Below are 23,640 nucleotides of genomic sequence, written 5' to 3' on the forward strand. Positions count from 1 at the left end.
TCATTATGTTGCCCATTCTCTCATTCTTGATGCACTTCTCAAATGTAGCTTTCTGGACATTACACTCTTCTAGGTTCCACTCCTACCCACTAAAAAGGCCACCCCCTTTTTCTTTTCTTTTTTTTTTTGGCTGCTTTTTTCTCATCAAGAAGCAGCATAGTGCAGTGGTTAGGAACACAGACTTTGAAGCCAGACTGGTTAGGTTTAAGTTCTGGTTCCGCCGCTTACTAGATCTGTGATTTTTATTCATTCTTCTCTTCCATGCCTCACAACCAATTCTTCAGTAAACCCCATTGGTTCTACTAACAATACTAAAAATGATCAGACAGAAAAAACAACACTGCCTTTAGGAATGCTCTAAAGGGATTCTCATGCCAGATAAGAAGTTGTATACAAAATCGATAATTATAAATTTCTGTGGAATGACTTCAATGAATGTTGCCTATACCCTCAACTGACATCATTATTTTAAGCTTTAAAAAAGACATGCCAATGACTTACAGATAATAAACTTCATCTTAATTTTATTCTCAAACCAGAAGCAACAGGCAACAGATGTACAACTTCCTAGTCATTAATTCACTCATCCAATCAACACATATTTACTGAATACTTATGTATCATGCATTCTCTAGGTGTTGGGGATACACAGTAAAATGAAAGAGATAAAAATCTACGACCTCATAGAGATTACATCCCAATGGGGTGGTGTGATAGAGAACAAAAACAGTAAGTAAATGATAGAATACATTTTAAAGTTATAAGTAGTAAGTCTTATGGAGAAAAATAAAGAAAGGAAAGAGGGATGAGAAAGACAGCAATTTTAAATAGAAAAGCCAGGAAATGCTTTCTTGAGAAGGCAACCTATCAGCAAAGAACAAGACTGATTACTGTGTTCTTTCCCCTATTACATGCCACTAGGTTGCTTTGCTGTTCCTTCCTTCACCCTAGCAGAAGTCTGGAGGTTTATTCTCTGAAGAGAATAAAAGTCCTCTCAACTAAAAATCACCTGGCAAAACTGACAGAGCATGAGTATATGAGCATAGGCATACTGAATACTAAGATTCCAGAATTATTCTCTACTGGGCTCCTAGAAGGCTGTCAGGTAGATTCTTATTCTCTAGGAAGGAGACAGACAAGAGTCTTCGATGGCATTTTAAGAACTGTGAAATCTGAGATTTTACCAAACTTGCAACCTAACAAGCTAGCCTGCCACAGTTTCATAGATGTTGGCAGAAGACAAAAGACTCTTGGGTCAAAGACAAAGGGTTTGATTACAGACAGCATAGCAAGCAGCATGAGCTTCTTGGTCATATTAGTTTCCCTTGCATTCACACCCTTAAGTCCTATATGGGAGTGACATGGAAGGCAGGCCAGGTGGAAACTATGCATGAGATGGGTTTTTGGTGACAACTGAGGAACCTGAAGCTTAGGAAGCCTGTCTTTTATAAGGGGCTATAAGAAAACCTATCTAACTTTTGCACTGTCCATTATACTGGAGGGTAAATAAATATACTGTATGTTCTAGACAGAGACAATGTCTATAACTTCCAAAGCTGTTCATTGTGCACATATCCTTAAAAAGACAGTCTGCACTGGCAAACTGGATAAAGGGTCAAGATTCACTGGTGTGCTGTATTCGGGAAACCCCTATCACATGGAAATACACTCATAGGTTCAAAATAATGGGATGGAGGAAGACTTATCAAGCAAATGGAAAGCAAAAAAAGGGAGTAGTTGCAATTCTAGTCTCTAATAAAACAGACATTAAACCAACAAAGATCAAAAGAGACAAAGAAGGGCATTACATAATGGTAAATCAACAATGCAACAATGGTAAATGCAACAAGAGGAGCTAACTATCCTAAATACATGTGCACCCAATACAGGAGCACCCAGATTCATAAAGCAAGTTCTTAATGACCTACAAAGAGACTTAATAATAATACAATAATAATGGGAGACACACCACACACAGTAATAGTGGGAGACACACCCCACTGTCAATATTAGACAGATCAATAGGACAGAAAATTAACAAGGATATCCAGCACTTGGACTCAGATCTGGACCAAGCAGACATAATGGATATCTACAGAACTCTCTACCCCAAATCAACAGAATACACATTCTTCTCAGCACCACATCACACTTATTCTAAAACCAACTACATAATTGGAAGTAAAACACTCCTCAGCAAATGCAAAAGAACGGAAATCATAACAAACAGTCTCTCAGACCACAATGCAATCAAATTAGAACTCAGGATTAAGAAACCCACTCAAAGCCACACAGCTACATGGAAACTGAACAAGCTGCTCCTGAAAGACTACTGGGTAAATAACAAAATGAAGGCAAAAATAAAGATGCTCTTTGAAACCAACGAGAACAAAGATACAACGTAACAGAATCTTTGGGACACATTTTAAAGCAGTGTGTAAAGGGAAATTTATAGCACTAAATGCACACAAAAGAAAGCAAAAAATATCTAAAATCAACACTCTAACATCACAATTAAAAAACCTATAGAGAAGCAAGAGCAATGGAATTCAAAAGCTAGCAGAAAACAAGAAATAACTAAGATAAGAGAAGAACTGAAGGAAATAGAGATACAAAAAACCCTTCAAAAAATTAATAAATCCAGGAGCTGGTTTTTTTTTTTAAAAGATCAACAAAATAGACAGACCGCTAGCCATATTAATAAAGAAGAAAAGCGAGAGGAATCAAATAGATACAATAACAAATGATAAAAGAGTCACCACCAAACCCACAGAAATACAAACTACCATCAAAGAATACTATAAAAACCTCTGTGCAAATAAATGAGAAAATCCAGAATTCCTGGACACATACATACTTCCCAAGACTAAACCAGGAAGAAGTCAAATTCCCAAACAGACCAATAAACAAGATCTGAAATTGAAGCAGCAATTAATAGTCTACCAACCAAAAAAAGTCCAGGACCAGACAGTTTCACAGCTTAATTGTGCCAGAGGTACAAAGAGGGGCTGGTACCATTCCTTCTGGAACTATTCCAAACAACAGAAAAAGAGGGACTCCTCTCTAACTTATTTTATAGGCCAGCATCATTCTGATACCAAAAGCTGGCAGAGACACAACAAAAATAGAATATTTTAGGCCAATAACCCCTGATGAATATCAATGCAAAAATCCTCAATAAAATACTAGCAAACAGAATCCAGCAGCTCATCAAAAAGACTGTCCACTATAATCAAGTTGGCTTCATCTCTGGGATGCAAGGCTGGTGCAACATATGCAAATCAAGAAAGGTAATCCATCACATAAACAGAATAAATGACAAAAACCACATCATTATCTCAAAAGACGCAGAGAAGGCCTTCGACAAAATTCAACAGCCCTTCATGCTAAAAACTCTCAATAAACTAGGTATTGATGCAACGTATCTCAAAATAATAAAAGCTATTTATGACAAACCCACTGCCAATATCATACTGAATGGGCAAAAACTGGAAGCATTCCCTTTGAAAACTGGCACAAGACAAGGACACCTTCTCTCACCACTCCTATTCAACAAAGTATTGGAAGTTCTGGCCAGGGCAATAAGGCAAGAGAAAGAAATAAAGGGTATTCAATTAAGAAAAGAGGAAGTCAAATTATCTCTGTTTCCAGATGACATGACCATATATTTAGAAAACCCCATCATCTCAGCTCCAAATCTCCATAAGCTGATAAGCAACTTCAGCAGTCTCAGGATACAAAATCAATGTGCAAAAATCGCAAGCATTCCCATACACCAATAACAGACAGAAAACCAAATCATGAGTGAACTCCCATTCACAACTGCTACAAAGAGAATAATACCTAGGAATACAGCTTACAAGAGATGTGAGGGACCTCTTCGAGGAGAACTACAAACCACTGCTCAAGGAAATAAGAGAGGACACAAACAGATGGAAAAGCATTCCATGCTCATGGATAGGAAGAATCAGTATCATGAAAATGGCCATACTGTCCAAAGAAATTTATAAATTCAATGCTACCCCCATCAAGTTACCATTGACTATCTTCACAGAATTGGAAAAAACTACTTTAAATGTCATATAGAACAAAAAAAAAGCCCACATAGCCAAAACAATCCTAAGCAAAAAGACCAACACTGGATGCAACACGCTACCTGACTTCAAACTATGTAACAGTTTGGAAGTCTACAGTAACAAAAACAGCATGGAACTGGTACCAAAACAGATATATAGACCAATGGAATAGAATGAAGGCCTCAGAAATAACACCACACATCAACAACCATCTGATCTTTGACAACCCTGACAAAAACAGGCGATGGAGAAAGGATTCCCTATTTAATAAATGGTGTTGGGAAAACTGGCTAGCCAAATGCAGAAAGCTAAAACTGGATCCTTCCCTTACACCTTATATAGAAATTAACTCAAGATGGATTAAAGACTTAATGTAAGACCTAAAACCATAAAAACCCTAGAAGAAAACCTAGGCAATATCATTCAGGACACAGGCATGGATAAAGGCTTCATGACTAAAATACCAAAAGCAATGGCAACAAAAGCCAAAATTGACAAATGGGATCCAATGAAAGAGCTTCTGCACAGCAAAAGAAACTATCATAAGAGTGAACAGGCAACCTACAGAATGGGACAAAATTTTTGCAATCTATCCATCTGACAAACAGCTAATATCCAGTATCTACAAGGAACTTAAACAAATTTACAAGAAAAGAAGAAAGAACCCCATGAAAAAGTGGGCAAAGGATATGAACAGACACATCTCAAAAGAAGACATGTATGCAGCCAACAGACATATGAAAAATGCTCATCATCACTGGTCATTAGAGAAATTCAAATCAAAACCTCAAGAGATACCTTCTCACATCAGTTAGAATGGTGTTCCTTTAAAAAGTCAGGAAACAACAGAGGCTGAAGAGGATTGGAGAAATAGGAACACTTTTACACTGTTGGTGAAAGTATAAATTAGTTCAACCATCGAGGAAGACGGTGTGGCTACTTCTCAAAGACCTAGAACTAGAAATAACATTTGACCTGGCAATCTCATTACTGTGTATATACCCAAAGGATTATAAATCACTCTACTATAAAGACACATGCACATTTTTGTTTATTGCAGCACTGTTCACAATAGCAAAGACTTGGAACCAATCCAAATGCCCATCAATGATAGAATGGATAAAGAAAAGGTGGCACATACACACCATGGAATACTATGCAGCCATAAAAAAGGATGAGTTCATGTCCTTTGTAGAGACATGGATTAAGCTGGAAACCATCATTATCAGCAAACTAACACAAGAACAGAAAACCAAACACTTCATGTTCTCACTCAGGTGGGAGTTGAACAATGAGAACTCATGGACACAGGGAAGGCAGCATCACACACTGGGGCCTGTCAGGGTGGTGGAGGGCAGGAAGAGAAATAGCATTAGGAGAAATACCTAATATAGATGAGTTGATGGGTGCAGCAGACCACCATGGCACATGTATACCTGTGTAACAAACCTGCATGTTCTATACATGTACCCTTAGAACTTAAAGTATAATTTAAAAAAAAGACAGTAAACAGAAGGCTTTCAGTGTCTGCTCACAAAATGTTTCTCTCTGCCCAGAACCATGAGAAACCACAGAGAAGAATTCTCAATGGTATGAATGGTATAATCTTAGACTCTTCACAGTTCTTGACATGTGGGGAATCTGATGAATCCAATGAAAAACAACTATCAATACTGACTTCAAAGATTCCTTAGCCAAATGGCTCACCATCGCCCCAAAATGAAGCTTGGGTAAGTACCCTGTATGCTCTCAGAATTTCCCATCAGCCTTCCTTTCTGTCATGTTTAGAAAACTGAAGCCTATCAAATATCTGAAGAAAACTTTTAACATGTAATTTGGAGACTAAAGGAGGAAAAAAGTAACTTATACAAAAAAATTAAAAAAGAAAACAGAAGAACATTGTTCTTAGTGAACATACTATACTCATGAAACAAGAAAACACTGCTATAGCAAAGGAACACTCAGAGAAAAGAGCACTTAGATTTTAAAATGAATGGAGAAGCAATGAGAAAGAGGGAAGGAGAGAAGAAAAAGAGAAAAAAAGGAGAAAGGGAGAGGGAGAGTAAGACAGTATCAGAGAGGGTAAAAGGCAGAAAGCACAAAAGCAAACAGCTCAAGAAAAGGTTAAAAATAAAGGTGAAGAAATATCAGAGTAGAACAAGAAGAGAATGGGGAAAAGAAGAAGAGAATGGGGAAAAGAAGAAGAAAAAACTAAAAATTAAGAAAGCCAGTAAAGATGATTCACCTTGTAAACAAAAGAAGTTCAAAAATGAAAGAACAAAGAAAACAGATGAGACATAATCATTAACAAATTAAGAAATTCCCAGAACTGAAGTACTCAAAGACCCACAGTACATCATTACGTTCCATCAGAACCCCAGTTACTAAGAGGATATTCTACCAAAGAGGATATTCTACCAGATTCTTGAAAGGGGAAAAAAGTCAAACAGAAGATTAGGAATCAGTCACTTATTTTTTATGGAGAAATAAATAAGATTAGTAATCAGAATGCCTTTGGAACTCTCAACAGTAATGCAGTAAAACAAAAGATAATGGAGTAATATTTTCAAAATTCCAAAGAAAAAGCATTTCCAATCTAGAATTCCATACTTAGCTAAACTTCCAAACAAGTGTTAAGGGTAGAATGAAAAGATTTTTAGATGCTGAAGGCTTCAAAAAAAGGCATATTTGTTTCCCATGCCACTTTTCTCAACAAGTTATTTATAGGCTCTATGAAATTGAGAGAGTAAACCAAGAAAGAGAAAAAATAGATGTTAGGAAATAAGAGATTCAACATAGAAGAGATGCAAAGGGAATGCCTAGGAAGATGGTGAAGGAAGATCCCAAACAAATCCTCTTCCTTAGATATACTGTGACCAATATAGGTTGGATTCATGTGCCATAAAGGCAGATATGTTAACATCCCTGCCACTAGGGTACCAACTTTTATCCTGAGGACAGATTAAAAGCTTAGCTAGATTCTTTTCAGTGCTTGGCTTATTTCAAGGTGTACTAAAGACGTTTCTTGCCTAGATCATATAATGACACTATTTTCACTTAACTAAAGTTTTCTGCTTTGACCTGCTCCTGCGAGTTGGAGGAGGGCCATGTTAAGTTTAGATGCAAATCAGTCTGATCCATATGTTAGATATCCAATATTTTATCACATTACAATCTTGCCAGAAACCCTGAATGTGGTAAACTCTGTTTTACACAATTCACTCTTGACCTTGCCCACTAACATCTCCAAACAAAGTCTTAAAACCTTTAAGGTATAAAGAAGCAGACTATAACCCAGAGACTCTTCAACTTTTCTTCTGGGAGAATTCTTGTAAATAATAGCGAAATTTACACTTCCTTACACAACTAGGTTTGTGCTTGTCACTCAATTTTTTTCAAATTGAACCAGGTATTTCCTTGGAATACATTGATACTTGATAAAACTATAAGAAAGCAAAAGAATAACACAAAAATCAAGAGGGGGATATCGGAGGATTTTACAGTACTACTAATGTTCTATTTCTTAAATGAAAGGTTGGGCACCTGGCTGGTCATTTTATTATTTAATAAAATAATGTATTATGTAATCTTCAAAAAATGTACAGTACATTTCATAATACAAAGTTACACATTCATTATATAGCTGCTCTGTGCCATGGATTGTTCTCAGCTAAGTGAACTGAACAAGAAAACCCAACCATTTTCCCTGTAAATTAGATCTACACTAAGTGTTACAGAAGACAGAGTGCTATGACATCTTACAATATGGGGGTGAACTTAGGCTGTGAAGCCAGGAAAGGCTTTCTTGACAACGTAACATTTGTATTGAAATACTATGAAAAAGAATTAGTCAAATGAAGATAAAATGGAAGAGGCTTTCAGGAGGAAGAAATGAAGATTTCTTGAAAGCAAGGTCCTTGTCTCATTTATTTCTTACTTCTTTATAATATTATGAACATGGTCAGCACTTATGGATGTGGAGAAACAAACTCTTGTGTACTGTTGCTAAAAATGTGAAACAGTGTAGCCACTGTCCAAGACACTTGAGGGTTCCTCAAAAAGTTAAAAATAGAACTACTGGCCACACACAGTGTGTGGGTCACTTAACACCTGTTATCCCAGCACTTTGGGAGGCCAAGGCAGGAGGAACGCTTGAGCCCAGGAGTTCAAGACCAGCCTAGGCAACAAAGTTAGGCCCTATATCAATAAAACATAAATTTTAAAAATTTGCTGGGCATGATGGTTCCCAGCTGTAGTCCCAGTGACTCATGGGGCTGAGGTAGGAGGACTGCTTAAGCCCAAAAGGTAGAGGCTGCAATTAGCCATGATCGTACCCCTGCACTCCAGTCTGGGTGACAGAGCAAGATCCTGTCTCAAAAAATAAAAATAATAAAAATGGAACTACTACATAATCCAGCAATCTCACTTATACATATTTATCCAGAAGAATTGATAAAAGAAGGTCAAAGGGATGTTTGCACACTCTTGTTCATTGAAGAATTATTCACAATAGTCAAGAGGTAGAAACAACCTAAATGTCTATAGACAAATTAATGGATAAAGAAAATGTGGTATGTACATACTAGAGAATATTATTCAGCCTTAGAAAAGAAAATCCTGTCATAGCTACAACATGGAAAAACATAGGGACATTATGCTAAGTGAAATAAGCCAGTCACAGAAGAGCAAATACTGCATGACTCTACTTTTATGAGGTATCTAAAGCAGTCAAACTCAGAAGCAGAAAGTAGAATGCGTGTTGACAGGGGCTAGGGGACAGCGAAACGGAGAGTCACTGTTCAATGGTACAGAATTTCAGTTATTCAAGATAAAAAAATTTTAGGCCAGGCATGGTTGCTCATGACTATAATCCCAGCACTTTGGAAGGTCGAGGCGGGTGGATCACTTGAGGTCAGTAGTTTATGACCAGCCTGGCCAACATGGTGAAACCCCATCTCTACTAAAAATACAAAAAAAAAAAAAGAAAAAAAAAATTGGCCAGGCGTGGTGGTGCATGCCTGTAATCCCAGCTATTCAAGAGAGTGAGGTTGGAGAATCGCTTGAACCTGGGTGATGGAGGTTGTAGTGAGCCAAGATCATGCCACTGCACTCCAGCCTGGGTGACAAAGTGAGACTCTGTCTCAACAACAACAACAAAACAACAACAAACTAAAAACAAACAAAACTTACTGAAATATTGTTCTGTTATTCCTTTTTACACTTCAATGTTGTTATCAAACCAAAGGGTCTAGGAAACAAGATCTAAATGTGTATGCTAAGTTTATTGCCTGGAATCTGAAACCTTCTTTGTTTTCTATTATTTTCTAGATGATAACAACTCCATTAAGTTAGAAATCACATTAATCTTTTTCACTGCTTTAATTTAGGACCGAGCACTTTAATTTAGGTTTTATGTATAATGGTCATTCATATTTATTGAATAAATGAATTTTCATCTAACTTCTTAATTTAATATCCTGTTTCCTTATTAAAATGACTTATCTGATAACAAATATTCAGATCTATAGTTTCAAAGACTTGAGATAATCAGAGGCCTATAAATATTTACATTTAATCATAATAATTTACATTTTATTTCTATCAGTATCTGCCTTTCCATTTCCTTTGGTTAAACAGTTAGCACTAGTATCTTTCATTTACTTTGTGAACAAGTGAATATTCATTCAACCAGAATTTGTTAAGTCTCTCAAGTATTGGGAACTAAGAGATATGAATGTAAGTAAGAACTCTGCCCATTTTCTTATGAGTCTCATAGAAACATTCAAATAAATAACTACAGTACAAGGCGATAATCTCTTAACTGCCTATTTCAGCAAGCCAAAGCAAATGACAATGTAACACTACCTCTTAAATCAGGTAAAAAGACAACTGAAGGGCAATGATGGAAGCTGCTGAATCTGAGGAAAGCAAAGTGGAGGCTTGCCAAATGATTTCCATTTTGTAATCTATGCAGTTTAATTGAAGGGCCTAATGTTATGGTGAGTATTCCATTCCTGGCTGTTGAGATTATTCAATTACTGATAACAGTAATGGATTAGTGACATAATATGAATTGTCTCTAGCTATGTTTCCTTAAATTTTCCTTTTTTTAAAGCACTTTTCTTTAATGATGACTGATGTTTGTTTTAGAAGAATCCCATCTCTGAGAAAAAATTGTAACATGGGCTAAAAGATGGACATAGAAAGTGCTATGGGCCAGGAATGGTGGCTCATACGTGTAATGCCAGCACTATGGGAGGCAGAGGTGAGAAGACTGCCTGAGGCCAGGAGTTTGAGACCAGCCTGGGCAATATAGTAAGACCCCCGTCTACAAAATTTGTTTTTAAAAAGTAGCCTGGTGTGGTGGCATGCACCTGTAGTCCTAGCTACTTTGGGAGGCTGATGTGGGATTATCACTTGAGCCCAGGAGTTCAAGGCTGTAGTGAGCTGTGATCACATGACTGTACTCCAGCCCAGGTGACAGCATGACCCTGTCTCGGAGAAAGAAAGAGGTATGATAATAAGGCAAAGGAAATATCTAACTGCTTAGGGGAGTTACCTATGGTTTTAAAAAGGAGGTAATGAGGAGAGGAGAGCATGCACAAAATATGAGAAAATAGAACTCACCAAACTTGAGAAACTGAAAGTGGTTCCATGGAATCCACAAGGAAAATAGTGGGAAACAAAATTTGACATATAGGATAGGATCAAATCATGAAAAATCTTAACGCAGCAGAACTATCTCAACATGTCAGTGGCTCTCAAAGGAAGGCCCTGAAAAGTTGATGGCTGAGCAAAGCTTAAGGAGACAACTAACGGAGGAGAAAGATATGGTTCTGCTAACAGCACTTCAAAATATTTGAAACTTTACTCCAAGTAGCCAAAATGAAGTAACTGGGACAGTCTTTCCTTACTTTTATAGCTAGTTCTTATTTCTAGCCTTCCTTTCTCCTTGATGTTAACTTTTTGAAACTGCTATCACTTACCTAAAAGCTGGGTGGTGGCACATAGGAACAAAAATAAAATCCATATATACAAAAAAAGAGTATTACCCAAGACAGAGGCACAGCCTTAGGAAAAACCTGGTCAAATACAAATAACTGAATTTTTTTTTTTTTTTATGCAGCTGTGCTTAGATGGAATTTCTCTTTTTAACCAACCTGGGCTGATTTCTTGTAAGTCTAAATGCTTATCTAGTTGTAAAGCTTATATGAAAATGGAGAACTTTTTTTTTGTATTAAGACCTTCCCTACACATTATCATTTGAATTTTTGTAAAATTTCCCTTTTTTTTCCCCACTTCAATCTTACTACTACTAATACCACTACTACTAACATTAGCTACTAAATACACAGCAATGTGCTATATGGAAATCATTATTAATCATTGTGGCAACCTTATGTTGTAGGGATTAATATATACATTTTATAGACACCAAGGTTCTGATAATCTGTCCAGAAATCAAATGGCACAGATGTTTGTGTCACAGCCTGTGCTTGGCCATCAATGTCACACTGATGAACTATTTCAAACATATGTGTTCTCTTAAATACACCACAGAACTCCTACACTAACAAGGAACAGCTATCTCATTGGGAGGAAAAGATGGAAAGAAGTTATAAAAAAAGTTAAACCATACCATTCAACTAACCTGCCTACACATACATCTAATTCTTGAAAACTAAGAAGAAAATACATATAAATGGCTTTTTCTTAGGCTGTTTTTCCTTATTTCAAGCTGGTTCTGAGATCCTAGAGTCCACCTTATTTCAGCATTTTCACTAATGGAGCAATTTAGGACAGAAAGGGAGCGCAAGACACAGGGAAAAGATATTTACTGAGCATGGCACTAGGTCTCTTCACCCAATTTTCTAATTTAATTTTTACATGTACACTGTGAGAAGGATTATAGCTATTACACTGATTAGGAAAGAAGGACTCAGAGAAATGGAATAATTTGCTTACAACCAAATAGCTAGTGAGTGGCAGAACAAGATCTGAAACTAGTTATGCCCAATTAAAACACACTCACAATTAAACTAGCTTTGTAAGAATGGAAAGGCAGTCCCAAGTCCCTAGATTTCCATGATTATAGATTATATATTACATATAAATTATATATATTACATATAAACATAATTATACAATAATATTATATAAATTGAAGGATCTTCTGCGAGTTATCTTCCCTTTAGTTCTTCCTTCTTGCTCTTGGGCAAACTAGTTTAATGTTTCCTATCTCATAGTTTTATTGGTTTTCAGAAAAATTAAATTAAATTTTAAGATTATACTTATTAACATGAAATATTATCATATGCACATAATTAACTTGCCATATGACAGAAATTATACATAACACAGAAAACATCAAATGAACTTTAAGTTTTAGTTCTTTACATAAAATGGTGCATAGCATGAGTCAAAACATGACTGTTTCCCATTATTTCTTATATTTCTAGAACTCAGTATTTAACATGTATACAGTCCTTTACAGTCTAAGTACTTTACTTATTTAATGCACAACAACCCTGTGAAGCAGGTAATACATTTCACAGATAAGAAACTAAAGCTCAAGGAGGTTAAGTGAGTTTTCCCAGTTAGCACAAGAGGAAAACAGAAGACTTCTAATTCCAAGTCATCATTTTGCTAACTATATCAGACCTGCATCTCTGAATTAACAGTTTCTAAACCACATTAAGATGTATATATCTATAGGCTGGGTGCAATGGCTCACGTCTTAATCCCAACACTTTGAGAGGTCGAGGCAGCGGATAATTTGAGGTCAGGAGTTTGAAATCAGCCTGGCCAACCTGGTGAAACCCTGTCTTTACTAAAAACACAAAAATTAGCCAGGCATGGTGGCGTGAGCCTGTGATCCCAGCTACTCGAGAGGCTGAGGCAGGAGAACTGCTTGAGCCCAGGAGGCGGAGGTTGCAGTGGGCTAAGATCGCACCACTGCACTCCAGCCTGGGAAACAGTGAGACTCCACTGGGAAAAAAAGTCTATCTATCTGTCTGTCTATCTATGTATCTATGTAGCGATAGACAGATTGATTGATTGACTGACAGACAGATAGGCAGATAGATCTATCTACATGTTTTCTTCAGTTCTTCCTTCTTGCTCTTAGTCATACTAGTTTGTTTCCCATCTCATAAATGATTTTATTTGTTTTCAGAAAAATATTCTTGGCTAGCTATCTAACAGTGACTCACATCAATACTGAAGTTAGACTACCTTAATTGTCTTACTAGACACTTATGATCTTCCTTCTTTACGTTGGATAGTCATTTCTAGAAACCCTTTCCTGCGTTACTACCGAAATGCAAATAGCTGTTTTCAACCTTTAGGATCAACCAACAGACAAAGGACAAAAGATTTAACTGGTTACAAAACAGGATATGAATGTCAGCAAACTTGACAATTCCAACAGAGATTGTAAAGTAAAAAGAGAGAAAATTTGAAAAGAAAAAAAGGCGACAATATATCCTTATTTCAAAGTGAGTTATCTGCCATAATCAGCAAAGTAGAAACTGGAGCTTTAAATATACTGTTGGAAGCTACAGAGACTGGTCAGAAACAGATAAGAGAATAATAGCATCTCTTTCAAAAGGGTGGGGGAGAGGGAACAAGGAAATGGTGTAAATGGTGTAAATAAGATAAAGTGTCTTTTTATCATAACAGGAAGTCCACTGAGAATATCCACACAGAGGTAACCATAGGACTAGAGACAGGGGTAAAAGTTGTTACATCTAGAAAACAAGCTATAGTTTTTAGTACAAGTCTTTCTGGACTAACTGATCTTTTAACCATATGCCTGTATTATTTTTATTAAAAAAATTTCCAGAAAGAAAGACAGATGAATATTAAAAAGCAAACTAAACAAAATACATTTAATCTTAATAATACTATCATTACTAGGATGTCATTATTTAAACTTTTTACAGAAACTACATAACATTTCAAACTGGAGCCAGATTCCTAAAACCAGCAATGACTTCTCTGCTACACAAGTCTATGAATGCTTTCTTACTAACCAATTTTCAATAGCTCTATAAATACTCATTGTCTTTCATGACTGATTTATTGCAGATGACAGCTATTTCCTGACTCAAACCTCTCACTGTCAGCATAATCTTGTGCTGGAAATAATTTAAATGTATTGGAATAAGCTGTATAATACCAGCTAATTCCTATCCCATTCAACCTGCTCTACTGTAACTCACAGACAAAAATCATTATTTTAAACTATTTTTCCTAAAAGTTTTCTCAAAATATACAGAAGGTATGAGAATCATGGTAAAATTCAGTGCTGGAAGGAAAAGGTATTAAGATGAAAGTATAAATCAAAGTTAAAAGAAAAACAGAGCAGGTAATAAAAAGCATAGAGAAAATCTAAGCCCTTAAAAGAAGAAACGAATTTTTAAGAAACAGAGGTAAAAAATTAACACAGAAGACAAAGCAAAACTATCCCATATAAAGAGGTATTTATGTTCAAAGATAAGGGTAGAAATCAATGATATGTATTTATTAAAAGTTTGTTAAATACATGGGAATAATTTCTTGAGGCAGGAAAGAAGGACAGCTTTCCCTAATAATTTACTAATAGTAAAAAGATATACACTATAAGAACTCTTTAGTACTACTATAAAATGAAATTTTGAGGGTGGGAAGGGTATAGAAGGCAGCAACAATATCTCAAAGATTGTCATAAGTTGGCTGCCTTCTTTGCTCTGTTTTTTTTCAGATTGCTGGGGAGGAAATGCATCTAGACAGAAGAACATTATTTGGTTTAAACTAACACTTGTGAGACTCTGATAAGTCACCACATCCCATCAACCACTATAGTCTATAATACTCATATTAACTTAACATTTAATAGGCTCGAGGCTACTCTGGGGTACACTAGCAGAAAATACTTGATTACTTTACCAGATTTATCTTATTACAAGTGTTCAGAGGATGAAACAAGATTCCAAAGCTATGGACAACGGCCTATACATAAAAGGTAATCATGCTGGGAACAGTGTTGGGCACGGGAAAATAGCATGTCTCCTAATTTGTTCAGTTATTTTATTTGAAAGGCTTTGCACATATCTTTGCATACCACAAACAAGAAAACAAGTTATCATAAATTAGAGAATTAAAAATAAAACACATTGATACAATATCTGATATATGAAAGATCTTGAGAAGTCATATTTGGTAGTACATTTCAAACACAATAGGCAAAAGTTTGCTATTTTGAAAAAGAATGAGAAAAAAGAGTGAAAGAGATTTTATGTGTTTCTTCTGTCCCAAATCTAGTTCTTGTGCTTGCTATTTTGGCTGCTATAATTTAATTAAAATGTATATAATCTTCTAAATATTTCTGGTATAATGCTATTCAAAAAATACCAAGATAATATTTTCACATATGTGAGATTTTCACACATGATATAATATGGAAGCCTATCATTTCAAAATCAGGCTTCCCTTTTACAGACTGGTTTCTGACATAGACTATTTGTTTTTAAAAGATATTTCCTTTAAACAGACTAGTAAACTATCAGATCACTACATTTCATAGTCACAGCTGATAGTATCAGAACCTAGGAATTGGCAGCAGCTATGATTAAATCTAGACATAACAGAAAAAACAAAATTAAGACCCAAGGAAAAGGCTAAGAGAAGGTACCTCTATCTGGGCATTTCTGACAAGTTTGTCATAATGTCAAAATAACAATACTTTGTAAATAACATTAATTGTATGTAATGTTTCTGCCTTACAAATGACCTAGAGATTGACTTATAACTTCTGTTAATTTTTATAAAAGATAATTCTTTCCAACCAGTATTTAGTTGACAAGAATAGCGATCATGGAACTTCGTTCAAATAGGGTTGTTCATAAAATAAATTCGTTTCTATTTTTTCTAGAATATTTTTTTATCTCAAAAGACAAAGAAGGGACTGAGCAGCTATAAAATGCCCACTTTTCTGGTGAGCAAATAAAAACTGACAATGCTGAACAAACATATTCATTTGGAAAATAAAATGTCAATTGGAAGAAGTTTCTGGTACAAGATGAGGCTAAATACAAATATCACAATATTTAAATAGTTAATGCCCAGATTAGAAGTAACCTAATAAAGGCTGAATAATGATTTAGTGCCCTGAAACTATGTATGGAAAGAATCTTGACTGAATCTGTAGCACCACCCTGTCACTATCAAATACAATAATAAATGAACACTCACTGGATCTGAAAGCTCAAGTTGTTGCAGTAAATAGTCACTGACAGAAAATGTATCAGTCAAGTACTTAGCTCACAAATTACTAAAGGCAAAACACTCAAAAAGTCTTGGAAAAACCTCTATAAGATGTGACATGCTATGAAAACGAAGGATATTTCCATGTTGCCATAAATTTCATCTGTGTTCTTTAAAACACAGCACCCGCTCTGAGTTATCAGGACATAAATTGTTCTCACCTTAGGTCCAGAAGTTGCTGAATGACACACCTGAACTTAGATCACTGCAATGAATAGATTCTGAGGCTTCTGCCCAGAGTCATAATTCTGAACTATTGTCATCCAAGATAATGCCACTACCATATCTGAAAAAGGTGCTCCTGACTGAACTGTAATAATACAAGTAGCAGCAGGCACAGTCACTCAAGGGCGACTGGACTAGGAAGAATAATCAGGGATTACTGTTAAATCTTTTGACAATTTATTTCTGATGCCCTTCCTTATTCTCAACTCACAAGTCAGTAAGCCAAGGTAGAGAAATGTTTCCATAAAGTTAGGGCAAGGTAACATTACTAAAAGAGGAAGTTATTTGAGGAGTAAGTTAACATTATGAAGAAACTAGTTTTTAACGAAACACATTAACCAAATTAAATACTATGACACTCAATTATATCCTTTACACCAATTAAGTATCTAACCAACAAGATTTCATTTTCAAATAATATTTTTGTCCACCAGTCATTATTCCCAACTAGTAATTCTGACATTCACAATCTTTCTTGGAATTTATTTGTAATAACCAAGCATAGTTAAAATTTCCAGTCTTCTGAGGTAATTATTTACAATCTGTGAAAAACAAAGTAGAAGCAACTCTCTGTATGATACAGAGAAATGCTAAATGATTAATGATCAAATCAATGATTTAAAATGTTTCATTTGTAAGTTCAGAAAAGGAATATGAAAGAATGGAGAAATCATGGCTAACATAACAAGGAGATAGTTGGGTTTCACACAATTAAGACTATATAGTAAGTGAAATTCAGAAAGAAGCAAATATTTTCTTCTAGCATACTTCCTTTTGGCCTTTGAATCAATCATTTGCTGAGAATTTATAATTTATCTGGTTTTGTCTGTTTTCTACCATTTCCCCATTTGTCTTTCCAGAATTGTCTCTTTTTTCTCCATTGATTAGATTTTTCTGGGCTAAATTAACTAATTTCAAATCTAAGCATTTAAAAAGTAATTTTATCTCATTACTTCTATATTAAAATGAAACAAAATACAAAAATCTTAACTTCAGTGCAGATCATGAATTCAATCTCAAAAAATCTCTCAGGTTCTCATACAAGGACAATTTTAGGTGGTCAAGAATATTTTCACAGGTTTGACATTATTTCTCTCGAAACTTTATAATAAAGAACAAACATTATATTTTTTAAATTCATTACCTAAAAGTGGTTAGCCTATTTAACCTTGTGGAATTTATGTCAAGTATCTTGCCATCTTGAAAGATATCTCACAAACTAAAGTCTGAGGATTTTCTCAACTGGCAACTTCAGGAGATAAAACTGAGCTAGAAATCTAGTATGCCAGATTCAAGCATGTTCAAAAGAGTACACCAAATCTATCATGTAATGTCAGTTTATTACCTCTGTGTTTTCTGAAAGCAGATTTACAAAAGAAGATCTATTATTGCAATAATACATACAGTAACGTGTATGCCAAGTCAAGAATAAATTATTTTCAAGATGAATGAATATACAAAATATACATATGTACACATACATACATGTATATATACATGTGTATGTATGTGTGTGTTTGTGTATATATACATTTGCCATAAGCAACTGACCTCTGTGAGCACTTTGATAGTCTTCAGGAAGATAAACTCTATACTATGTACAATTCATTAAAATTTAACATTAACCAACATTTTAGTATCTATAGTATGATAATTCTAAACACTTCAAATACCCAACAAATTTTTTAAAATTTCAAACTGGACTGAATTATGCTCAGCATAGCTCTAGTGTTATGTGTATTTTATTATTTTTATGATGCTTTAAAAACTAGTAATTCATATTAGGCTTACATAATAACTCTTTAGAATGCTTCATTAACTAGCTCATTTTCTAACTACATGTAATGAAACAGCATATATTGTATTGGGAAAGCTAAAAAATGACCACTAATTACATCAGAGCCATCAGTTTTAATTTAACCCCTTTAATGCTCGTATCTCTCCTTAGTATATGAGTAACTAACAAAGCTGCTGTAACATGTCTATTTCATACCTTCCTACATTGCATTTTGGCTCTGTTTCATAATTAGAGAATCTAACCCAGAAAAAAAATTGATTTAAAAAAAGCCCTAAAAACGCATATCATAAAACTTTATCATAAAACAGCTTTATAATCATTAGTCAAATTATATGTTTCCATTTACTGTGTATCTTTTTACACTGCATCTTATATAATGGACACCACTTCTATGTTTGTTTTCATGAAACTTTTACATTATTTGATGTATTCATTTTAAGAAACCTAAGAAGGAAACAACTGAGCTTGCTTTATTGAGGCCCCAGATATATTTATTATCATGGTTATCATAATGATGTTATTTAGTAGCTTATATCTGTAATGAAAAAGAAATTAAAGTTATTATTGACTATTAAAATGCTATTTCAGATTACTTTTTAAACTTGAACATATTCCTTAGCTTACCTGTTACATGTAGCAAACTAGCTTCTACTCTGTGGGGAATTCTTGATGGAATTTTCATAGAAGCACGAATCTGGTAAAAACTAAAGCAAAATAAACAAGGAAGTTATTTCAAAACATACTTAAACATATGCAATTGGGACATAAAAAATATGTCCCAACTTCCATATTTGTATGTATATTAAAATAATAAAGTTGGTCTAATTGTATCAGTCTCCCATAACATTTACTATTGTTGGAAAAAGAAAATCAGGCTTAGGTATCAAATACAAGCATGGCATATAACCAAAAGGGAAACCTAGCATATATAAGGATAAATGAAAGAAACAGATACAACACATAATATTTCTTACTTTATATGAATGTGATAGCAAAGAGTGGAATTAGAAAAGCATTTAAGAGCTTCACTGTTTAACCTGGGTCATTTTTTTCTTTTAAAAAATAAAGAGATAATTACTTCTAAATATAATTTTGAGAAAATACAAGATCCACTATAAACAGTTTTTAAAAATGATTCATACCAAAAATGACAAAATAAAGATATCTATTTGTTTTAAAGAATTCCATTTTTTTCAATCAGAGCTATTTGTTTATGAACTTTTACTTGCTTATTTATTCTAAAAGATTTTTGAAATAGTATATATATATTTAAAAATCTACCAAACATTAGTAATAACTTTAAGAAAAAGATTATGACGTAAAAACTATGGTATGATTGTCTTTTAACATCATCACACTGCAAAAGTGTGTATGTAATGGAGGATACATACACCTATACAAACACACAAAATTACCAAAAGCTCAATCAACATTATAAATTAGGGATAAGCTTAGATATATACTGAGGAAGTGAATATTTAATGTTTGCTTTTCTTCAATAATATTCTAGAGAGTAGTTTCAGATATTAAATTTGCAAATAAAAAAATACAAAGATTAAAAATATAAATATAATAATTACTATTATTCTAGGAAGGTGTCATCTTGGAAAGGATCTATCATCAGATCACAAAGGGTAAATGAAGGTCAGTCAAATTTGGAACATTAAAAGTCATAATATGGCTTTAAAGGGACAGGATAAAACTCCATAAAGTTAGATGACTTGTGGAGATTAAGATGAGGACTGCTTGAAAACATGAGAAAACTGAGAAAAAAATCAAAGTGGAATCAGCTGGAACCTTCTAGGAACTCTTCAACTTCTCATGTTGAGGGTTTTGACTAAATATTAAGCAAAATATTGCTATTTAAAAATATATAGGAATACGATATAAAAGTAAATTAATGCTAAACAGTGGTAGATGCTTCATTTTAAACTTCCTCAGTATAGAGACCATGTCTTATTCATGGGGTACATTCACAATCCTTGGTTTACACACAGTTAAGCGCTCAATACGTGTTTGCGGAAATTTGGAGACATTTAAACAAAACTCTACACTTATCTGATGTCATTTTTCACAGAAACAGAAAACACAATACTAAAATTTATATGGGATCACACAAAATACTCAGAATAGTGAAAGCAATCTTGAGCAAAAAGCATGAAGTGGCCAGATGTGGTGGCTCACACCTGTAATTCCAACAATGTGGGAGGCCAAGGCAGGTGGATTACTGAGGTCAGGAGTTCAAGACCAGCCTGGCCAACATGGCAAAACCTTGTCTCTACTAAAAAGACAAAAAATTAGCCAGGTGTGGCAGCATGTGCCTGTGGTCCTGGCTACTAGAAAGGCTGAGACATGAGAATTGCTTGAATCTGGGAGGCAGAGGTTGCAGTGAGCTGAGATCACACCATTGCACTCCATCTAGCCTGGGTGACAGAGTGAGACTGACTCAAAAAATAAAAAATAAACCAAAACAAACAAACAAAAAGCTAAAAGGATCACACTCCCTGAGTTCAAAAAATATTGCCAAACAATTGTAATCAAAACAGCATGGTACTGGCATAAAAACAAAAACATCAACCAATGCAACAGGATAGAAATTCCAGAAATAAACCCACACATTTATGGTCCATTGGATTTTGACAAAGGTGCCAAGAACGCGCAATGAAGAAAGAACAGTTTCTTCAATAAATAGTGTGGGGAAAACTAGATATCCTCAGGCAAGAGAGTAAAATTAGAGCCTTATCTCACGTCATATACAAAATCAACTTATATGGATTAAAGACTTATACATTAGACCTGAAACTATAAAACTACTAGAAGAAAACACAAGGGGAAAGTTCTATTACATTATTCTAAGCTATGGTTTCTTGGATATAACCCCCAAAGCATAGGCCACAAAAGCAAAAATAGACAAATAAGATTATGCTAAATTAAAAAGCTTCTGCAGAGCAAAAGAAACAGAGTGAAGAAACAACGCACAGATTGGGAAAAAAATATTTGCAAACCAGATATCTGATAAGGAACTAATATCCAAAACACATAAAGAATTCAAACAACTCAACTTCAAAAAACAAATAACTGAACTAGAAAATGGGCAAAGTGCATGAATAAACATTTCTCAAAAGAAGACATATGAATGGCTAACAGATATGTAAAAAAATGCTCAATATCTCTATTTATCAGGGAAATGCAAATCAACACCATAGAATCAATCACCCACACCTGTTAGAGTGGCTATTATCAAAAAGACAACAACAGAAAAGATAGTGTTGGTGAGGATATGGAAAAAAAGGAACCACTGCACACTGTTGGTGAGAATGTAAATTAGCATAGCCATTATGGAAGACATTATAGAGGCTTCTCAAAAAACTAAAAGTAGAGTTACCATATGATCCAGCAATTCCACTACTGGGTATATATTTAAAAAACTGAAATCAGTATTATCAGAAAGCTGCCCTCCCATATTCAGGGCAGTATTATTCACAATAGCTAAGATAATGGAAGCAACCTTGGTATTTATCAATGGATGACTAGATAATGAATGGCAAATGTAGTACACATGCACAACAGAATGCTATATAGCCTTAAAAAATAAGATAATTCTGTCATTTGCAACAACATGAATAAACCTAAAAGACATTATGCAAAGTTAAATAAACCAGGCACAGAAAGACAATGTGTGATGTCACTTATATGAGAATCTAAAAATGTTGAACTCACAGAAGCAGAGACTAGAATGGTATTTACCAGAGGCTGGGAGTTGGGGGTTGGGAAAAGAGGAGATGTTACTCAAAGGGTACAAAGATGAAGTTGGACATGAGTAATGAGTTTTAGTACCTACTGTACTTCATGGTGACCACAGTTAATAATAATGTATCGTATATCTCAAAATCCCTAAAAGGATTTAAAATGTTCTCACTACAAAAAAAAAAAAAAAAAAATTCTGATTCTGCAGAATATTTTAGATGCTATGTCAATAAAGTGTTAAAAATTTTTTTAATCTCCACATTTAATGTATACTACTAGAACACCATATGGTAATTTATATTCCCTGAATACCATTTATTCATCACCTATTGAAGACCTATGTGATAGGTATTAGAAACACAGGGAGAGAAACACTAAAAGCAAATACACACATTATTTTAAATAAAGTTCCTCCAATATTTATGAAAGCAGCCTATTACTGTAAATACATTTTTAATTAAAATTATTGCTACTTTAATTCTTTTAATGAAGAAATTTTTTTTCTATTATTCTTTCTGTTGTTGCAACAGGGTCTCAAAGCAGTGCTGCAACCATGGCTCACTGCAGTCTCAACCTCCCAGGCTTAAGCAATCCTCCCATCTCAGCCTCCCGAATAGCTGGAACCACAGGCATGCCTTTTAAAAAAAATTTTTTTAAGACAGAGTCTTGCTCTGTCACCCAGGTGACAACCCAGGCGTAATCTCTGCTCACTGCAATCTCGGCCTCCTTCAAACGATTCTGATACCTCAGCCTCTGTAGTAGCTGGGATTACAGGCATATGCCACCAAGCCTGCCTAATTTTTGTATTTTTAGCAGAGACAGGGTTTCACCATATTGGACAGGCTAGTCTCAAACTCCTGACCTCAAGCAATCCACCTGCCTCCCGCCCAAATCACTGGGATTACAGGCGTGAGCCACCACACCCAGCCCCAAATTTTAAAATGTGGATAAGTTAACTATTTTTAAAACTAAAATATGAAGTAAGAGATTTAAAAAATTCAAAAATCAAGGAATAAAACAATTCCATTTTAAGAGCTGTGGTGGGCTGGGTTATTCAGAACAACCTCTTGCTAAAAAACAATGTCGGGTAAAGTATAAAAAGTATACCTATAAAATTACTGAAGAGCTGACAAGATAGTATGGAATTACCAAGGAAAATTTAAAGGAAAGCAAAATCATAAGGAATTGGGCAAAGTAATGAAGCTGGAATATATCAACAGATGGTTCTGAGACCATCTGTTGATATATTCCAGCAAACCTTAATTGAGAAGAAAATTGAGATGAAAAAGACCAATTAACCAATAGAAGAATGGAAAAAAGGTATGACTAAACAGTTTATAGAAAAAGAAATGCAAATGACTCTAAATATACAAAAGTTCAATTTCACTTATAATTTTAAAAACTATACATTTTCACTGCAAAAATATATCCGTTCTTACCTATCAGACTGACAACATCAAACAACATGACAAAATATAGTCACTCTTC

General features: G+C 34.7%; 1 protein-coding gene across 11 annotated transcripts in view; it reads right to left on the reverse strand.

The window, feature by feature from the left end:
- Positions 1 to 23,640, reverse strand: part of FAM135A (family with sequence similarity 135 member A) — a 147,963-nt gene that overhangs the window by 100,474 nt on the left and 23,849 nt on the right. For all 11 annotated transcript variants that reach the window (XM_017549426.2, XM_037746036.1, XM_017549418.2 and 8 more), the window contains one exon: positions 19,030 to 19,109. In XM_017549426.2, coding sequence (XP_017404915.1) covers positions 19,030 to 19,109 — 80 coding nt within the window. The remainder of the gene's footprint in view (positions 1 to 19,029; positions 19,110 to 23,640) is intronic.

This window comes from Cebus imitator, unplaced genomic scaffold (genome assembly GCF_001604975.1).
Source record: "Cebus imitator isolate Cc_AM_T3 unplaced genomic scaffold, Cebus_imitator-1.0 Scaffold218, whole genome shotgun sequence".
Lineage (NCBI taxonomy): Eukaryota > Metazoa > Chordata > Mammalia > Primates > Cebidae > Cebus > Cebus imitator.